This window comes from Sciurus vulgaris (genome assembly GCF_902686455.1).
Source record: "Sciurus vulgaris genome assembly, chromosome: 13".
Taxonomy (NCBI): domain Eukaryota; kingdom Metazoa; phylum Chordata; class Mammalia; order Rodentia; family Sciuridae; genus Sciurus; species Sciurus vulgaris.
In genome coordinates this window covers 79,199,302-79,217,406 of record NC_136474.1, presented here as the reverse complement: position 1 = coordinate 79,217,406, position 18,105 = coordinate 79,199,302, and the positions used below count along the sequence as shown (strand labels likewise).

Genomic DNA, 18,105 nt, shown 5'->3' with positions numbered 1-18,105 from the left:
GATATTATTGAATTAGTATTAAGTATCAATTTTTAGACATATATTTAAACAATTTACATCAGAAGTCTACTCATCCTTCAAAACCTATCTAAACTCCCCTTTCTTTAAGTAGTATTGGTTTTCCCAGATACGTCATCATCCTTTAAACACCTGTGACCTTGTGCTTTTTTTATGACATTCATCTTCTTTTGCTTTGTATCATAATTACATTACCCCACCATTAAAATATAAATGCCCCCCAAAATAATAGTTGTCTTTTATTATTTTGCCCTGCAAATGCCTAAACAGTGCCTTGCATATGGAGACATTCAAAAGGCAAAAGGCTTTTGTTGAATTAAATGGACGGTTTGTAATTGATGGAAACATACTAAATGTGCATGACAATACCCAAAGGTTTAGATTTCAGACAGACTCACAGATACCTGCCCTGTGGATGATCATTTCTATTTAGGGAGCCTACACTTGCATACTATAACACAGTGCAGTGCAATGACCTACACCCAGGCGCTGCCCTTGGGACACTCACACCCCAAGGCAAGTATAGGTTTCATGAATAGCAGCAAAATGAAACCACTGAAGTTTAAGCCCTGTGTTATTGAACAGTGCCCTGGAATGTGTGTTGAGGGTGGGGTCTTCAGTGAATGGTCAGAGAAGACCCCACGGAGTTCTAGCAAGTTGATGAGAAAGTGCAGGGCGGAGACCAGCAAGGCCCTGAAGCGCTAAAGCCTGGAGATCTGTAGAACTAATAGAAGAGATCAGTGAGTCAGAAGCCAGCCCAGAGGGCAGCCAGGAGGGCTTTGTGTAAGCTGTGGTGATGTGGGAGTGAGCCCAGCAGGTAAGAGGCCACGAGTAAGTAACTAAAGATCAAGACTGAGTAATTTAAAAACAGGCAGAAATCAAAATGGCCCCAGGTATCCAGGTGCAGGACACAGCAGAACAAGTTAGAGATCTTAGATTGATGAAAAGAACAGTGAAGAGCCATGCTGGAACCTTAATATGCAAGCCACCAAGTGATGCTAAGAGAATGTAGCATCCCAAAGGTGAGGATTTGGAAAGTGATGGGGGGGTGCATATTTCATTAGTTTAGGTGAGCTTCCTTACACTCCTACCTTTCCAAATATTTCATAATAAGCATATGTTATTGGATAATAAGAAGCATTTTAAAATTAAAAGGCAAGGTTATGGTAAATCCAGAGTGATAGACTATCTGTGCTGGCTACGGGGTATGGAGGTCAGTGGCAAGACTGCATGCACACAGGCATGACACACTTCATATCAAGTGTTCAGTTGACTTTTCCTTTGCTCCAAACCAAAGTAGCTGCTTATAAGTAATTGCAAGATTTCACCATAATCTCTGTGCTAGATGGGTTTGGTTCACTAGGGATGGATTAACTTTAGTTCCCTACAATCTACTTTCTAGCCTGCCACCTGGAGCATGGATGGGATGAAATGGGCTCTGCTAATCTCCTTCTATAGTCCCCCATTGGTACGCTACATCCGGTGATGGTTTCCACAGTCAGAAAATGATATTGAGAATTGGTGGCGGGGGTAAGGGAGTGGAGATACAGAAGAGAGAAATGAAACAGTTTTAATAGATGGAATTTATGAGTTAGAAAAAGAAAGCTGAACTGAATTCAGCTTACACCCATTTGCATCTCTCAGATCATATCACAGAATCATTCATTATAACCATTTTTGTGGACAGTCCAGAGGAGTTTTTCAACCTAGCTGATCATATGACAGTTCAACACTGCAAACCTCAGGATCATTTAGATCATATTTAAATCCTCTTGAAAAGTATTTTGTTATCTGGAAAATAAGCATTATTAAGTAAACTTCCAAAAATCGCATAATAAGGAATTACATTAAATTTCAGACAAGGTGTGAGACTGTGAGATATTTAGAAAAAAAAAAAAATCACTGGGTATTCTTATGACATTTATGAAATCTCCCAATGAATATTTTAAGAATCTAATCAAAATCCAAACGAAAGAACTGTGAATCCACCAGATCTGACTTCAGTGAAAAGTTCTTTATTTAAAATTTATTCACATGGACAATTCAAAAAATTGTCAGATAATGTTTTAAATTGAAGAATACAGAAATTATACTGGTGGGTGAAGAAAGATATTTCAATGTGAGGACTTGGTCTCTCAAGATTTGGTTTTTAGAGCCAGATCTTGCTTTCTGTGTCTGGTGGTGTTCCTCACAGTATCCATCTACTTGCTGCTATTTATGAGCTTCTGACTTCCGTCTGTGAGCCACCAGAAAAGTTTGCTTGACCACTTTCTGCCTCCTGAAAAAGATGTACTTGTGGCCAGAATGGTATTTTGCGTGTGAGAAAATAAGTTTGCTTTTCTCTAATATAAAGAGATCTGGCAAGGTAATCGAAACTGAAATCTGGTATTCTACAACTGTCATGTATAATTGATATTTCATAGGGAGATTACAGTTCAACACCAAAACTGTTTGCTGTGTCAATACGTTCTAATTACAGTGGAAGCCCATCGACTTTTCTCTCCTGTTTTTGAAAAAATATAAGAGGAAAGTAAAAAGTATCAGAATTTTTTCTTTGTCTCATTTTCCTTGATATTTTTCTTCTTTCTGAAAAACATCTAATGTTTGAACCAGTGCCACTCATTACACGCTTTAATTTTTGATATGCCAAAATGTTTCTAATAGCGTATCTGGTTTTGTGTCAGCATCACCTACATCTAAAAATGAATGACAAGTTACCTAAAGTTCCTGTCCTACACTCTTAGAAGGATTATGGTAGAATGGAAGTAACTGGGGTCTGAAAGCCTGTTTTGAAGCAGTTATCTCTGGAGATAACATTAACTAGGATTGAATAACTGCCAAATGAAATTTAATACATTTTCCCATCCATGAAATAGGCCTCTTAAATACAACAGAATAATTACTTTCACAATACTCCCTGGAAACAAAAGAGCAAAAGCATTGAATGTCTTTTTTGTTTGTGGCATTTGTTGTTAGCTTGAGGATAAGGACAAGGATATTTACCAAGATGCCGTTCACATCCCACATCCCCGTATAAAAAGCAGCCTGGCCAACAGCCACCTAATTTGAAACTGCATGTCTTTTAAATCTGTTTATGTTGGAGGAGTTGTTTCAAATATTAAATTTTGTAATTTAGTTAGACAGTTTGGCCTTGGCCTAAGTTAATGAACTCTGAATTTTTTCCTATGATTAAAAAAAAAAACTAAAATGATTTTCAGATCTACATATGTATATGTATATATATGCCTGTAACACTATACACATACAGGTATGCATGTGCACACATACATGTGCACACACTGATTTAAAGTAAAGTCTCCAGGAAGTAAACCTGTTAGCACCTTACTCAGCTTCCCTCTTCTGTGCATATCTATATGCCCAATCAAACTGTTCAATGTTAAATGTTTTCTGAGTTCAAGATCTGTTTTAGTTCTCTAACTAGACATTGTCCAAGTCACTCGACCATTCTCTACCTTAGTTTTTTGTTTTGTTTTTTTGTAAAAATTGAATTTGGCCTAATTTATTTCCAAGTCTCTCCAAATCCTGAAAGTCTATTTTCTATGAATTTAAAGTACTTCTAGTAAATCAGTTCTTTCCCTAGAAAATACGATTATTTAAAATTATAGTGCTTCTGTGCTTCAAAAGAAGTAATGCACATTTAGAGGTATTATTCCCAATGATAAATTCACAGGAGAGAATTGAAATGGATGTCAGAATTGGAATATAACTTTACCTAATGTACAATGTAACTTAGATATTTGTACATACAGGTACCAGCCATGATTTACCATATGCAGGAGGATCAGGCCAAGGCAACCATGTTTGGGCTGTGTGATCCTGTCTGCTCATTCTTTTGTAAGTCATTGGATCACAAAACACCTGATCCTAGGGTGGCGCCTATTCATAGCATGACCCATGTCTGCTTCAAAGTGATGTGCTAGCCAAAGATGATCTTGGCATCCAGAACCTGGAAAATACTAAGAGAGAGAGGAAGTTAGAACCCTCAAAGAAATGTACCAAAAGACACTATGAAAGAAGAGACCAGGCTTCAGTCAGAGTGGGCAGGCCAGAAGGAAGCAGAGATGCCCCAGGAGGAAAGAGTCCTATGACCCATAAAAAGCTAGAAGTGGTCTGAGGTCCTCAGAGCTCTCTGAGTTAAAAAAAAACCCCAGGTTAACTTGAGTAAGCTCCATATAGGTCCCAGTTATGAAACAGAAGGAGTGTACCACTCTGCTAAGCTCGTATCAGTGGTTACCTTCAGTGATTCCAACTGAGTACCATCCTTAGTGGATATTCGGGAAATTAGAATCTTTGGAAATACTAATAAAAATGAATTTGCACTAAGATAATTATTTAGGTCACATTGATTTATAGATATGAAAAACTGTCATTTGATCAAGGCCTGTCCAATTCGATGCTTCCAAGATGAGATCTTAAACCCAAAGTATAACCATGAATCGAATCTGTCTTCTATATGCACAAATATAAACATGGCAAATCAAAACCTGAATGTAAAATGACTCTTCTTATTTTCAGGGGAAAGAAGATATAGAGGACCAGGGACATAGCTCAGTTGGAAGAGTACTTGCCTAGAGTGCACAAGTCCCTGGGTTCAATCCCCACCAAAAAACAAACATGCAAAGAATATATAGAAAGAGTGAGAGAGACGTGGTTGAAGGAACAGGGTGTTCCAGTCTGCCTGTAAGAGAGCAGACCCCACTCACAGAGGAAAACCGGGGTGGCGTGGCAACAGAGTTGAGTATGTCGGAAGGGCTTGCCTTGCTGCACAGCTGGAATTCTGGGCCAGCAGAAGGAATCTACCAAGAGACCAGTTTGTGGTCAAAAATGGAATGAGCTCAGGGTCTCAGTCCATAAAGCAGCCACACGGAGCTCAACCACCACTCTTCAGCATGTTGCCACACAGGCACCCAGTGCCTTGGCACGGGACTCCCAGCCTCTCAGCTGAAATGTTTGTATTTCCTGGTGTGGACAGTGTCCTTTACTATTCTTACTGTGTTTTGAGTCTGAACAATTAGTACAATTTATGTGATTCTCCCAATCCCACCAAATCCTTTTCTGTGGTTTTATTTAGGAGTGTGTATATACATGGAGACATACATATATACATACAAAATACCTCCATATATTCGCACGCATATATATACATACAAAATTCTTAATACTTGGGTGCCTTTATAAATAATAGCATGTGCTTCAGTCCTGTGAGTTCATTGTTGCTTTGAATTCTTCCTGTTGTTGCACTCTTTGGAAATACTCATAAAACATATTAGTACCAAAGAGTGAAAATTCTGCTTTGTGATGGTATATTTTTGAAATAGAAGTAACTCCTGATTCATAGCTGAATAAATTCATGCATAAATATTTTTTAGTGTTAGACCCACTGTTTGGCATAAATGCCCACTTAACAATAGGCTAAGAAGAAAACTACTTAAAAATACAAAGGCAAATGTGAGCTGTTTGTTTCTCTTGGTTTACAAATGCTTAATGGTTTTGCTTTAAGGCATATGCCGTAAAGTCAGCAACTGCTGTCTCAGTGCCACAAGTTCAATGTCTCTGGACCCCATAGTAGGTAGTAGTAGTTAATAAAAAACTCAGCAGTATTTTTTTTCAAATCAAGTAATCATGCTGTACTCTGTAATTTCATTCTTGGAAGCACAAAGAGTGTTTACAATATGGTGTCTTTCTAGGATCAGAGTAGTGGGGAAAAAAATGGAAAAATGTCCAAACATCCTCGCATGGCAATCATGGCATTACTGGTGTGTTTAATAAAACCTTTATTGGTACATTTTCCGGTGTGGTGGCATTGGCAGAAATGGTCCCCCTTTGGATTTGGAACTCAGCAGCTGATGAAATACAGTAAACATTAATTTGGAATGGGCTGCCAGTTTTGGGAAGCCAGGTGACATTTTATTATATTTGTACCGAGCAGGGGCTATGTCCCATACTGCTGTAGCTTCCGCTGTCAGAGGCTTAGCTGGCATTATGGAAAAAAAAATGGCAGGCCTGAGAATCTTATCCCCTGAAATGAAAGTCGAATGCCAAATTGAAATTCCTGTAGGATTTCCGATAGCAATGGGGGAATTGAGAAGCCCACAATTAAGCATATGGGCATTAAGATAATTGTCAGATCTGTTGGCGGACATGATAGAAGACAGATGGGTACGAATCCGTGCGCTCCACTGCAGCACCCTGGGAGACAATTTGACGTTTTACCTGCCTGAGCTACTCTGCCATATTTGTCACTGGATGTACAGCACGGCATCTCACTGAGCGTTAAGTGTTTTTGTAGAGAACTCTAGGTACATGTGCAGTCCTCCAGCGCCCTCTAGTGAAACACGTGCGGGAGGATCGTTTTCCAGAAGCCAGCCTTCCTGCATCAGGTCCTTGCTGCCCCTGGAAACAGCTGTGTTGCCTCCAGTTCCCACTGATCACAATGGCTCCTCTTGTTCTTTCAGGTTGGGGCCCACCGTGAAGATGGCGTGGCCCTGAGAGGCAGCCATTCTCTTCTGCCAAATCAGGTTCCGGTTCCACAGCTTCCTGTCCAGTCTGCAACTTCCCCTGACTTGAACCCACCCCAGGACCCTTACAGAGGTAAGTGTGCCTGAGAAGGGCACTTCTGACCTCCTGTAAACAAGACACACAGTGTCGTTGCCCAGTGTCCTTGGCGGGCAGCCCCCAGGAAGCACTGGCAGAAAACCAAGAATCAAATTTGGTACAAAAATGGTAAGTAAATGGGAAAGTAGTGAAAACCTAGCTCGCTAATCATGTTTCTTCAGTAACTGTTTTCCTCAAACATCCTCTGAAATCCTGGTCCCATTTCAGTAGGGAATGAGACAACAGACTGATGAGAGGAAATTATATTTTAGCTATTTCCACATTTTACCCATTCAGGTCCTCTAATGTGGTTAGTTGTGGCTTGAACATGATGTTTCCAAATGAATAGGATGGAAGGAAATTGTTTTATTTGTTTGAGATGGAAGGAAATATAGGTACGTTTTTAAAATGTAACTTGGTTGGGTGGTTTTGCTCTTGAGTCATCTAGCCATGTAATGGCCGCCTCGTGTGCCTGCATCCAAGGCCTTTTCATGTCCCCAGGAAGTGTGCTACAAGGGCCAGGTCTGAGTCTAAGTTCCCTGTGCTACTCACTGGCCAGCTGACTTTTGGTCATTTCAATAACAGCTTCTCATTCCCTTCACATTTAAAATAAACACAGTAACACCGCCTCAAGAATCCTTATAATATCTTTTCAACTGTTAACTTTATACTCATCTGAGTGTCAATTATATATATATGGGTATGGCTATTCACTTTCATCTGAGGAATAATAACCTGGCAGAGCTTTTGGTTTTGCTCTCTTTGCCCTAGATCTGTGCTTCTCAAACTGTAACACGAAAAGCTTGAACCAAGGTTCGCATTAAAAGGCTGATTCTGATTCATTAATTTTGGGATGCAGCATTTCTAGTGGCTCCCAGGTGATAAGGATGGTCCTGTCCCATGGACCAAATTTTGAGAAATAGGGTTCCAGAGTACATCGATTGCAAGTAGAAGGAAATACTCAATAGACATGCATCTACTAAGAAATAAAATAACATTAAAGTCACATTTTAAAATGTAGTGTGATGTTGGAAAGTTTAGCGATGATAAAGCTAGAATTTTCTTCAGTGAGCAGAGAACTGCCTTCCATATGTACCATTTTTAAATGCTGATTACTCCTTGAGGATAAGAGAAGCCTAATTTCAGAATATCATTAGGGTATCTATTGAAGTCTTGACTGCATATATTTAGCGTACTCCCTGGGAATTATATTTTAAGGACATTTTTCTATTAAATCATTGCATATGGAAGAAACTCAATATAATAGCTGATATTTACTTGGGTTCTTAATCAGAACATTGAGGTGTATGATTTTCATGATTATGATTTTCATTGCAATTAAGTTGATGTTTTGTAGACAGTGAAATTACCATCTACTCCAAAAGATTGCAAAATAGAATTTAACCTCAGAGCCAATGCAGGGAAAACTTATTTCCGCAGGTGCATTTCTGAAACTTCACCAGATAGCAGGGAAAGAGTGACAGAAGGATCACAGTTCAGCAGTGCGAATCATCTGGCTGGCAGCCTTGAGGTTGGGGGTGGGGGTGGTGAGTGTTCCTGCATCAAGGTTTTAGCGTCCGTGTCACCTGATCTCTTTTTTTCCTGTAGGCATGCCACCAGGTCTACAGGGGCAGAGTGTCTCCTCCGGCAGCTCTGAGATCAAATCTGACGATGAGGGTGATGAGAATCTGCAAGACACGAAATCTTCCGAGGACAAGAAATTAGACGACGACAAGAAGGATATCAAATCAATTACTAGGTCAAGATCTAGGTAACAGTATATCATACTGTCGCTTCATTTAATTCCTTTATTGGACTTTGATGAAGTGAACAGAACAGGAAGAAACTAATCAGTTTTTTCCTGGCAGGTAAATTTACAGATGAAAGGAAAATTGAAGGCCTCTTCTAGAAGTACTAAAAGTATCATTTAAGATACCTGTACTCTAGTGAAGCCTAAAATGTTTTTGCATTTATGAATTTGGACCCAATGCTGATTATACACAGTACCAAAAAGAAAAAAAAAAACAGATTTATAATGGATGCAAGTGCAAATGGTTTACTTTTAAAACTACATTCTACAAATTTGGTCAGAAATGTACTTTCTAAAATATTTCTAAAAAGTGATCTTAGGCATATTAAAGAGCCAAATAATGATGTGTATGTAACTGTAACTGTTTTCTTTAAAATATTGATTTCTAGCTTTATACTAAACCTGTTAATGTTTGGAAGAGTAATTCCTCAATTGCTAATCTTTTTCCTCCCTGGCTTTACAGAAAACGTAACTTCAGGAGAACAGCTTCCAGTTGGTCTTAAGTATCTGCTATCTTTCAGTTACATATGTCTCTTTGAACTTTAGTTATCAGATGGTTTTTGAATGCCATGGACACCCATGTGCTTTACCTTAATTCCTTTGGGTTGTTTCTATTTGAGAATTAAACCAATTGAACCGTGCCTGCAGCTTCCCTTTTAAAGGCTGTGGCTTGCAACTTTACATCTAGTGTTCTTAATGAAGACACTTCCTTTTTATGTTGGCTTTATAATTCCTGGGGCAAATTCCATTGTTTGTCCTGCTGCAAGTTCCCAAAAGTCTCAATGCTTCTAGCTTACCCTTTCCACCATCACTACAGTTTCCTGATTCTTGGCCACATGGCAAGATATCCCAGGGTGGGAATTTCACATCCTTAACAGTTTCTCTCTTGGTCTGGTCAGTTCTTGGTAATATAACTCATACATATTAATGGAGTCTTTGAAGTTTCAGAACAACATTTAACTTTCTGTTGAGAGCCTTCTTGTTTTCAAAGGTCACTTTTGTGACATTTACTTATGCGTGCCTCCAAAACTATGTTGCGAAGGGATGTTTTTCAAATCTAGGCAGATCATTTGCATAACTAATTTATTTATAAGTGAGTAACCAATTCTAATCAGTTATTAGCCTGAAAATCTTTGGAAGACAAGTTCCCATTTTCAAGTCCCCTATGTGTAAGGTATGGCACATGTTTGATATGTAAAAATATTACCCAGATTCAGGGCAGGTCCAGCAGAGACTTCCTTTTGGCTTATTACATCCTGTTTGCTTAGCAGGGTGCAAGAGTGAATTAATAGTAAACTGATTTTCTTTGGCACCAGCAGGGATCATGGATTAGGGGAAAAGGGGAATAAGCATAGAATCGAGGAGGCTTAGGAAGCCGAGAAAGAGGCTCTTTTCTGATTGGTTCCATTGAATTGTGTGTCAGCTAGCACACATCTGTGGCTGGTGGTGCCACATGGAAGGGAGTTTCAGCTATGGGAGAGCAGTGTGGTCTCTGAGCCTCTTTAGTGTCTTTATCCTCCTCACTAACTTTTCTCCTTTGTTAAGTGTTCTTGGCTTACCTACATCATCATGTACTGTGTGTACTTGGAAACCAAGAATATGCTTTCATTTTTGATTGATTAGAGCTTTTCCAGTGACCTTGGTCTTTTTTGCAATTTGGATGTTACCCAAGGAGTTTCCAAAAATGGAAGATTGGAGCCATACCTTTTAAGCCAGCATTCATTAAATGTAGGTCATATTGACTAAATAATTATCCACATGCCTCCCAGTTCTGAAATGCTTTGTCCTGTGAACATTTCAGACATGGAATTTCAAGGTAGTCGCCAATCTTCAGTCCTTTAGCTCAATGCAAGAACCTCTAGGCTAATGGCCACAAAGGTAGTCTCCTCCATATTAATTCTTACACCGAGGAGTCATTGCTTTTTAGTGGCACTTACATTACTTTTAGTGGCACATTTTTGATGCCTCTCATTCCCAGAAAGGGTTCTTGCTCATGGTCATTCACAGTGGTCATCCAGAGTTCTTTGTTTTGTTCTGCCTTCTTGAGAGGGACACTTCCCACACCTGCCTTTGAAAGCCCTTTGAAATGCTGGAAACCCTCCTGCCATGAAAGTCCTCAGATGCTCCGCCTTCCAGATGACTCAGCATCCTCTTTGCCTTCTGCTCAACGTCTGACTGGTCACTAAGATACCCAGAAACGGTCAGAACTGATCTTATCTGTCCAGGCCACACTAGGCCCAACCATGCCTTCATTATGAATCATAGGATATTTTGGTTCTTAGCGAGATTCCTGTTTGGCTTCATTTTTGACTCACCATGAGGTCATGGTAATTTATAAGAGGTAGATGTTTGGATTATGTATTGTTTTACATAGCTGATGTCAATTCAGATTTCCCCAACTTATTTTGGGGAATCACAAACATCCATAACATTAAAGACTGTGGAAGGCATGTTTTTTTCAACTTTTTATTTACTGTGTGGAGAAAATGAGACACAGGTAGGGTTCATGGGTCGGCCAGGCCTTCAGAGCTGAGAACGTCAACATCAGGGCAGAGCCCTGTGGTCTTTACCCTCGTTGCTCTGGAGTCTTCGGTGGAGGACTTTCTTCTTAGTCCTATTAACCTACCAATCTTATGTTTTTTTGACCTATCAAAATCTCTTTTCAGTCACATATTTCATTAAGTTTCAGATGTCACAGTATGAAAGTTCTTTTAAAAAAGATTACGTATCAACAGTTTTTCTGAAGCGTGGTCACAGAGGGCAGGCCAAGCATAGTGCATGGAGGCCTGGTTTGCAGAGCATGGCTTTACCCATAAAAGCTTTATTTCCCCTCTTGCCACCTATGTCAGAACAGGCACCCTCTGGGCCTTTTCCTTAGCCCAGATCATGCTCTCCTGTTTGATTAGGGTTTCATGTGTGGGTAAATATCTTATACATGGACCAGTTCCAAGGTCAAGTGGATATAAAACTGGCGTGAACACAGATTGAGATGGGAAAGTTTCCTGACAATGCTGGAAGAAAACAAAACAATTTAGATACCTTCCTTTTCCCCACACCATTAGAAAATGTCGCATCCTTTTTGTCCCACAGCAATAATGATGATGAGGACCTGACCCCAGAGCAGAAGGCAGAGCGTGAGAAGGAGCGGAGAATGGCCAACAATGCCCGTGAGCGCCTGCGGGTCCGCGACATCAACGAGGCTTTCAAGGAGCTTGGCCGCATGGTGCAGCTCCACCTCAAGAGTGACAAGCCTCAGACTAAGCTCCTGATCCTCCACCAGGCCGTGGCTGTTATCCTCAGCCTGGAGCAGCAAGTCCGAGGTCAGTGCAGGCCGCCATGAGGTGGGATGGACTCACTGCTGCGAGCCACAGCGCTACTCTTAAGAACCCTCAGAATAGATGCTCAGTGTGGGCCGCAGCTCCGTCTGTAGGACAGCATTGCTCCCCCGGATTACTGAGCTGTAGAGTCCTGTCATAACTGACGTCACGTCATAAGCTTCCATTGGTACTGTCAGTAATTGCAGCTCAGTTGATTTACCAGCTTCTTTCCTCCTGTAAAGTTGCCGTCCAAATTCTCCATGCAGTTGAGGTTTTACTAGTGACCTACCAGGTGACTCAGCATAGTGCACACCTCCTAACTGCGCCTTTCCTTCTGTCACATAAAAACTGAGCCAAAAGGTCAATCACTGTATCACTGCCCTCTGCCAGAAGCCTTGACGTTGACTGAACGTCCCGTGCTCTCGTTCTCCACAGAAAGGAATCTGAATCCGAAAGCAGCATGTCTGAAAAGAAGGGAGGAAGAGAAGGTGTCCTCAGAGCCTCCCCCACTCTCCTTGGCTGGCCCGCACCCTGGAATGGGAGATGCGTCCAATCACTTGGGACAGATGTGAAAGGGCAAGTTCGTTTTCAAACATTTCTGAAAATTCACTCCTTAACTCTTGCTGTAAAAGTCAACTTTTGCCCAAATTTAACATGTGTTTTTCTTGCTTGGTAAATGAGTTGGTTTTTTTTTTTTTTTTTAATCACTTTCTCTTTAATAAATGTATTAATTAACTTTCCTCTCTTTTTCCTTTCTCAGGTCCAAGTTGCTACATTGCTTCATTAAAACAAGAGACCACTTCCTTAACAGCTGTATTATCTTAAACCCACATAAACACTTCTCCTTAACCCCTTTTTTTGTAATATAAGACAAGTCTGAGTAGTTATGAATCGCAGACGCAAGAGGTTTCAGCATTCCCAATTATCAAAAAACAGAAAACAAACAAAAAAAAAAAAAAGAAAGAAAAAAGTGCAACTTGAGGGACGACTTCTTTAACATATCATTCAGAATGTGCAAAGCAGTATGTACAGGCTGAGACGCAGCCCAGAGACTGAATGGCAATCTTTCCACACTGTGGAACAATGCATTTGTGCCTAAACTTCTTTTGGAAAAAAAAAAAATATAATTAATTTGTAAGTCTGAAAAAAATATTTAATTTAAAAAATTGTAAACTTGCAATAATGAAAAAGTGTACTTCTGAAGAAAACTACATGAACGTTTTTGTTGGTATTCAAGTCAGCTAGTGTTTATTATTACTGGATATTGAATTAGGGGGAGCTCAGCTGCCCTAGTCACAAAACCAGCAAACGTCCTGATGACAAGAAGTGATGACATTAGCCATTCCTTAGGGTAGGAGGAACAGATGGATCTTATAGACCTATGACAAATATATATATAAATATATATATAAATATATATTAAAAATTTAGTGACTATGGTAAGCTTTTGTTCATTTGTTTCAGACTTTTTTTTTCTCCTGTAAAAAAATAGTACTGATTAACTTTTTTAAAAGAAAGATTTTACTGTAAATATGGATTTTTTTTTTTTTTTTTTTTTTTTTTTTTTTTTTTTTTGGTCTTATTTCTCTCCCTTTCCCTGGTTTGTTACCATAACCTGTAGTGCCAACTCTGCTTCTGGAGGGGCAGTGCAGGAGGAAATGCTGACCCTGATGTTGCTTCTCATTCATAAATAAGTAGAAAGTTGTTTCTCCAGTCTTTTGGGAACACAGGACTTAAAAGTCACATCATGTGTAGATATTACAAGCAGCATTACCAAGAAACGGCAAAACGAGTTTGTCTGACTTGTAATGTTGCGTTTGTGACCCTATTCTGGGATTTTCAGAGGTACAAGGTTAGAATGCTACAATGTTACCACTGTGCCTTCCAATGTTTATATCATCGGAAACATAACATAATCAAAGTGGCTGTGATTTAACAAAACGATTCAAGTGTTACCTACCTGTGTAGCCGGAGTAGTGTGCAGTGAGGCGTTTCTGAATACATGGTCAGATTTTTGGAAAAAAAAAAACAAAAAAACAAAAAAACAAACAAAAACAAAAAAAAAAAACCCAAGTTCAAAAATCGTCAAATGAGAAAATTGCAAGTAGTGTGACAGAGCTGATTGATTTTGTTGCTTTCTTGATTTTTTTTTCAAAATGGGTTTACTAAAAAGTAGATGACTTAACCTGCCTCCTCCTTTGTCTGAAAAATGCCAATATTCAGTCATCATGCAGCATTATAATAAGCCTTATAAGTCCTAAAGCATTAAGTTGCACTTTTTTGAGGAGGGGTAGCGCAGTATTTCTCTGGCCAGTATGAATGAAGTTTATACTTAACCATATCTGATAGAAACGTAGACCAAGCTATGGCACAGCAACTCAGCAGATAGCTAGCTTTGACGTCTGGGCACAATTAAACCAGTTTCCATCCTAAATCTTTATAATGATTGACTTTGGTGTATAGTGCAGTAACAAATAGTGCTCCTAGTTAAGTATTTGTCAGCATCCTTTTGTGTCTAACTCGTTTCTATTTTTACAGCCACACAATCTTGGCATGTATTAAGAAAAAAACAATCCCTGTTCAAGTAGTTTTTCCACCTATCAGCACTGAGTAAATGCCATAAATCCATCGAAATGGTCTAAATGTTCCATCTGTTCTCCTGTTTTGCCAGTTATATAGTAATGAAATACATTTGTAAATTTTATGCAACAAATGGCAAACGTATCATTATTTTGAAATTGTGTATGTAAAAGTTATATTTTTACATGTAGACTCTTGTTATTATGTGTTTTAATACATTGTATCAGTTTTTGTTTTTCTAAACTGTGTGGTTTTAAAAAAGTCTCATTTAAATGAAATAGTGAGCTACAAGAATCTGAATTTTATGTTCATTTCTGAAAATGTAAGAACAAATAAGATAGTTACCACGTGGTCATCTTTTACAAACCCATAAACATTTTGATTAGCTGTGTGTGTGTTGAAAACTGTAAATATGTTCAGTAGCGATAAAACTAAAATCCTTTGATTTGTTGATAAGTTCCTACAATGTGGAGGTGGATTAAAACCTTAGGAGAATAGCAGAAATCAGACTTCATGAAAAGTTATTCTGGGGCTTTCCTGAGAAACGTTCGAACAAAGGAGCTCAAAGATGGTCATGGAAGACAATAATGTAAACTCTCCCCTCCTCCCGGAATAATGGAAACCGTGTGAACTTGTTCCCTCAGTATGTTAAAGATTTCCTTTTAGTGGTCCATTCTGCACTCATTTTGTATAGTCTCAAGGCGGGTATCCCTAGGAACAATATTATATAGGAAGCAGGTATACTCTGATCATATTCAGGATAAGTGTACAGAAGGGAATACGGCGTTTACTCTGTAGGGAACTGGGAACTCCCTGCATGGATGTACATGTTCAGAGGGCACTTTTGATACATGTTATCAGAAAGGTGCTTCATAGAGCTGAATTAAAGTCTTTCAAATCTGTAAACAAAGCAAAACATTAAATTGTAGTCATTTGGTTATTTTTTAAATTGGTGCTTTATATTTTGTTCTCAGTCAAACCGAGGAAAAGCTGCAATTTCTTGTTCACCAGCTTTGATGTATTCATTACTCTGTAATGTAATACCTCTATTGTGGAATTCCCTTTGGGCATAAGCGAAAAACTTCCTAACGGCCACCAAAAGCTGCTCGCTGCTCTTTGCTTGGTGGGGAAACATGATCTGCACCTCTCCGTAGTAATTGGGTGGTATCCCCCATAAAAAAGAAGAAAGGGAATGTGGCCTTTTTAGTGCGTTTTTTCTTGTCGTTGTTTTGTACTTTCCAAACCCAGGTAAGATATTGGTATCCTGCACTGGATTTTTGAATGAAATTTAGCAGAAGACAGGATTAAAGTACTATACAAAAATGTCTAAAGGGTCCATACTGCACCATGCACACATATATATTTCATATATATATGAATGATGCTCAGACTGGGGATCGGTTTAAGAAACTTGGACTTTGAAAGCAACCTGGAACAGTTGATCCACCTCCACATTCAAGTGATTTTTAATATGCAGAATAGGGATCTGTTCATCTAGAAATCCTTACCATTTGTCTTCGTGTAGCTGCAAGGAACACTAATGTGTATACAACAGTCCACCCAGTGGTGCAACTGGTTCTCATTCAGTCTTCCGATTCCTTTTATTTTGTTGTTGTTTTTTGATTTTTTTTCCTATCTCTTGAATTTCTTTTTTATTCGTGATCTTTCTTTTGATGAGGGGTTGGGGAGTGGGGAGGGAATCGAACCAAGACTTGGGGTTAAGAGGATTTTCGTCTTTGCATCCAACAGGCAAATATGATGTGTCCAAAAGTGAACTTGAGTCAGGAATGAAACAATTTCAGCATAAACAAGCACAAAAATTTAGTCTGCTGGCTGACTGGAAGCAAAAGAGTCAAGATGGAATTTGATGAATTCCAACACAGTGGGGCACCAGGGCCTTTGGGCCTCTTTATTTTGCTTTGGTTTTGTTTGTTTTCTTTAGAGACATGCTCCTTCTCACGGGACTTGAAGTGGACTCATCTTTGTGCAGTGCTGGTTTTGCCATACTCATTTCAAGTATTATAGACATATGTAATGGTGAAAATATATGAACTGTGGCCTTTTTCATTCTTGTTACTTGTGATGCAATTAAGTGAAGATAAGAAAAAAAAAAAAAAAGCAGAGATTTACCATGTATCAGTGCCTGGCTTTTTGTTATAAAGCTTTGTTTGTCTAGTGCTCTTTTTGCTATAAAATAGACTGTAGTACACCCTAGTAGGAAAAAAAAAAACTAAATTTAAAAATAAAAAATATATTTGGCTTATTTTTCGCAGGAGCAATCCTTTTATACCATGAATATTACAAAAAAAATTGTCAGATTCTGAATATTTCTTCTTTGTAGATTTTTGGAATCATTATGAGTAAAAGTTTGTTACTTTATTTTACTATTTAAAAGATGTTATTTTACCATGTGTTACCAAGATGAAACTGTATGGTAGCTTTTTTTTTGTTTTTTTTTTGTTTTGTTTTGTTTTTGTTTTTGTTTTTTAGTTGTAGGTCGCAGCGGGGAAATTTTTTGCGACTGTACACATAGCTGCAGCATTAAAAACTAAAAAAAAAAATTGTTAAAAAAAGAAAAAAAGGGAAAACGTTTAAAAAAAAAAAAAAGATAAAACAGTTACACCTTGTTTTCAATGTGTGGCTGAGTGCCTCGATTTTTTCATGTTTTTGGTGTATTTCTGATTTGTAGAAGTGTCCAAACAGGTTGTGTGCTGGAGTTTTCCTTCAAGACAAAAACAAACCCAGCTTGGTCTAGGCCATTACCTGTTTCCCATCTGTAGTTATTCGATGAAGTCATGTACATGACCGTTCTGTAGCAATAAATGTGCCATTTTTATAAACTGTTTCTGACACTTGTTTCATTTCATTTTGCATTGTCCATATAGCTACGATGCTCTTTGTAAGACTGCATCTATATTTCATTTTCCACGTGTTGGAGGTATTGACAGCTTAACAAACAAAACATACAAAAAAATTCACAAAAACAAATTGAAAAGCAAAGTACATGGTTGATCAAGGAAGAGATGCCCTTTAATGAAATGGAACGGGATGCATGCAAAACAAAAAGAAAACTGTCTAGAGGATTCACTAATTGAAGGAGTGTAATTAACGTGTGTGTGACACGAAGCTATGCATTTGAAGAGCTCTGAACTGCGCCTCTGTTTTGGGTTCTGCTGCAGGTTGCTAACTCATGTCAGCCTTAACCTTTTGGATCACTTGGTCGGCTGTTTGGCAGAACATTCTCAGCTAGATCTTTTCAGTCAGAACAAAAACAAAACAAAAAAAAAAATCTAAGAAGATTTATTTTGTATCACTTTGTTAAAAGTTGAATGTTGTTAACCACAGTTAATATTCCACTGTATTTATACTCTCTCAAACTATACCCTCCCCACCAACTTCTGGTTGACTGTTGACTATTAATCCAGATGTAAACAACCAGATTTTTTTTTTCTAACTTGTACAAACTGACGTGTGTCACCTATGATGGGAGGGGAAATGTATAGATTAAAATTATTCAGTGTTATGTACTGTAAGTTAATATTTTTGTAGAATGGACATCAGATCTACTTTACAAAACTTGGAGGCTGTTTCAACGTTGCACTGTAGAGATGTAAAGTAACGCACCCAATGTAAAGGAACCCACAGTAGATGAGCCCTTCCTAACGGAATGTTCTCACCACCTGCGTGGAATTTGGGGATGTCTCCGATATTGCTCTTGTATTCTTTTGAATGGGATTTAGTGACTAGCTTACCTGAAGGAAAATG

At 38.7% G+C, this 18,105-nt stretch overlaps 1 protein-coding gene across 20 annotated transcripts in view; it reads left to right on the top strand.

The window, feature by feature from the left end:
* TCF4 (transcription factor 4) overlaps positions 1–17,185 on the top strand; it is a gene marked incomplete at its 5' end in the record, with an annotated part of 345,132 nt that extends 327,947 nt beyond the window's left edge. For 14 of the 20 annotated variants that reach the window (XM_079109488.1, XM_079109478.1, XM_079109490.1 and 11 more), the window contains 5 exons: positions 6,495–6,630; positions 8,242–8,404; positions 11,534–11,763; positions 12,196–12,336; positions 12,521–17,185. In XM_079109488.1, coding sequence (XP_078965614.1) covers positions 6,495–6,630; positions 8,242–8,404; positions 11,534–11,763; positions 12,196–12,332 — 666 coding nt within the window. In that variant the 3' untranslated portion in view covers positions 12,333–12,336; positions 12,521–17,185. The remainder of the gene's footprint in view (positions 1–6,494; positions 6,631–8,241; positions 8,405–11,533; positions 11,764–12,195; positions 12,337–12,520) is intronic. The other 6 variants (XM_079109495.1, XM_079109494.1, XM_079109493.1 and 3 more) reach the window with 1 other exon arrangement.
* Positions 17,186–18,105: the final 920 nt, after the last annotated feature.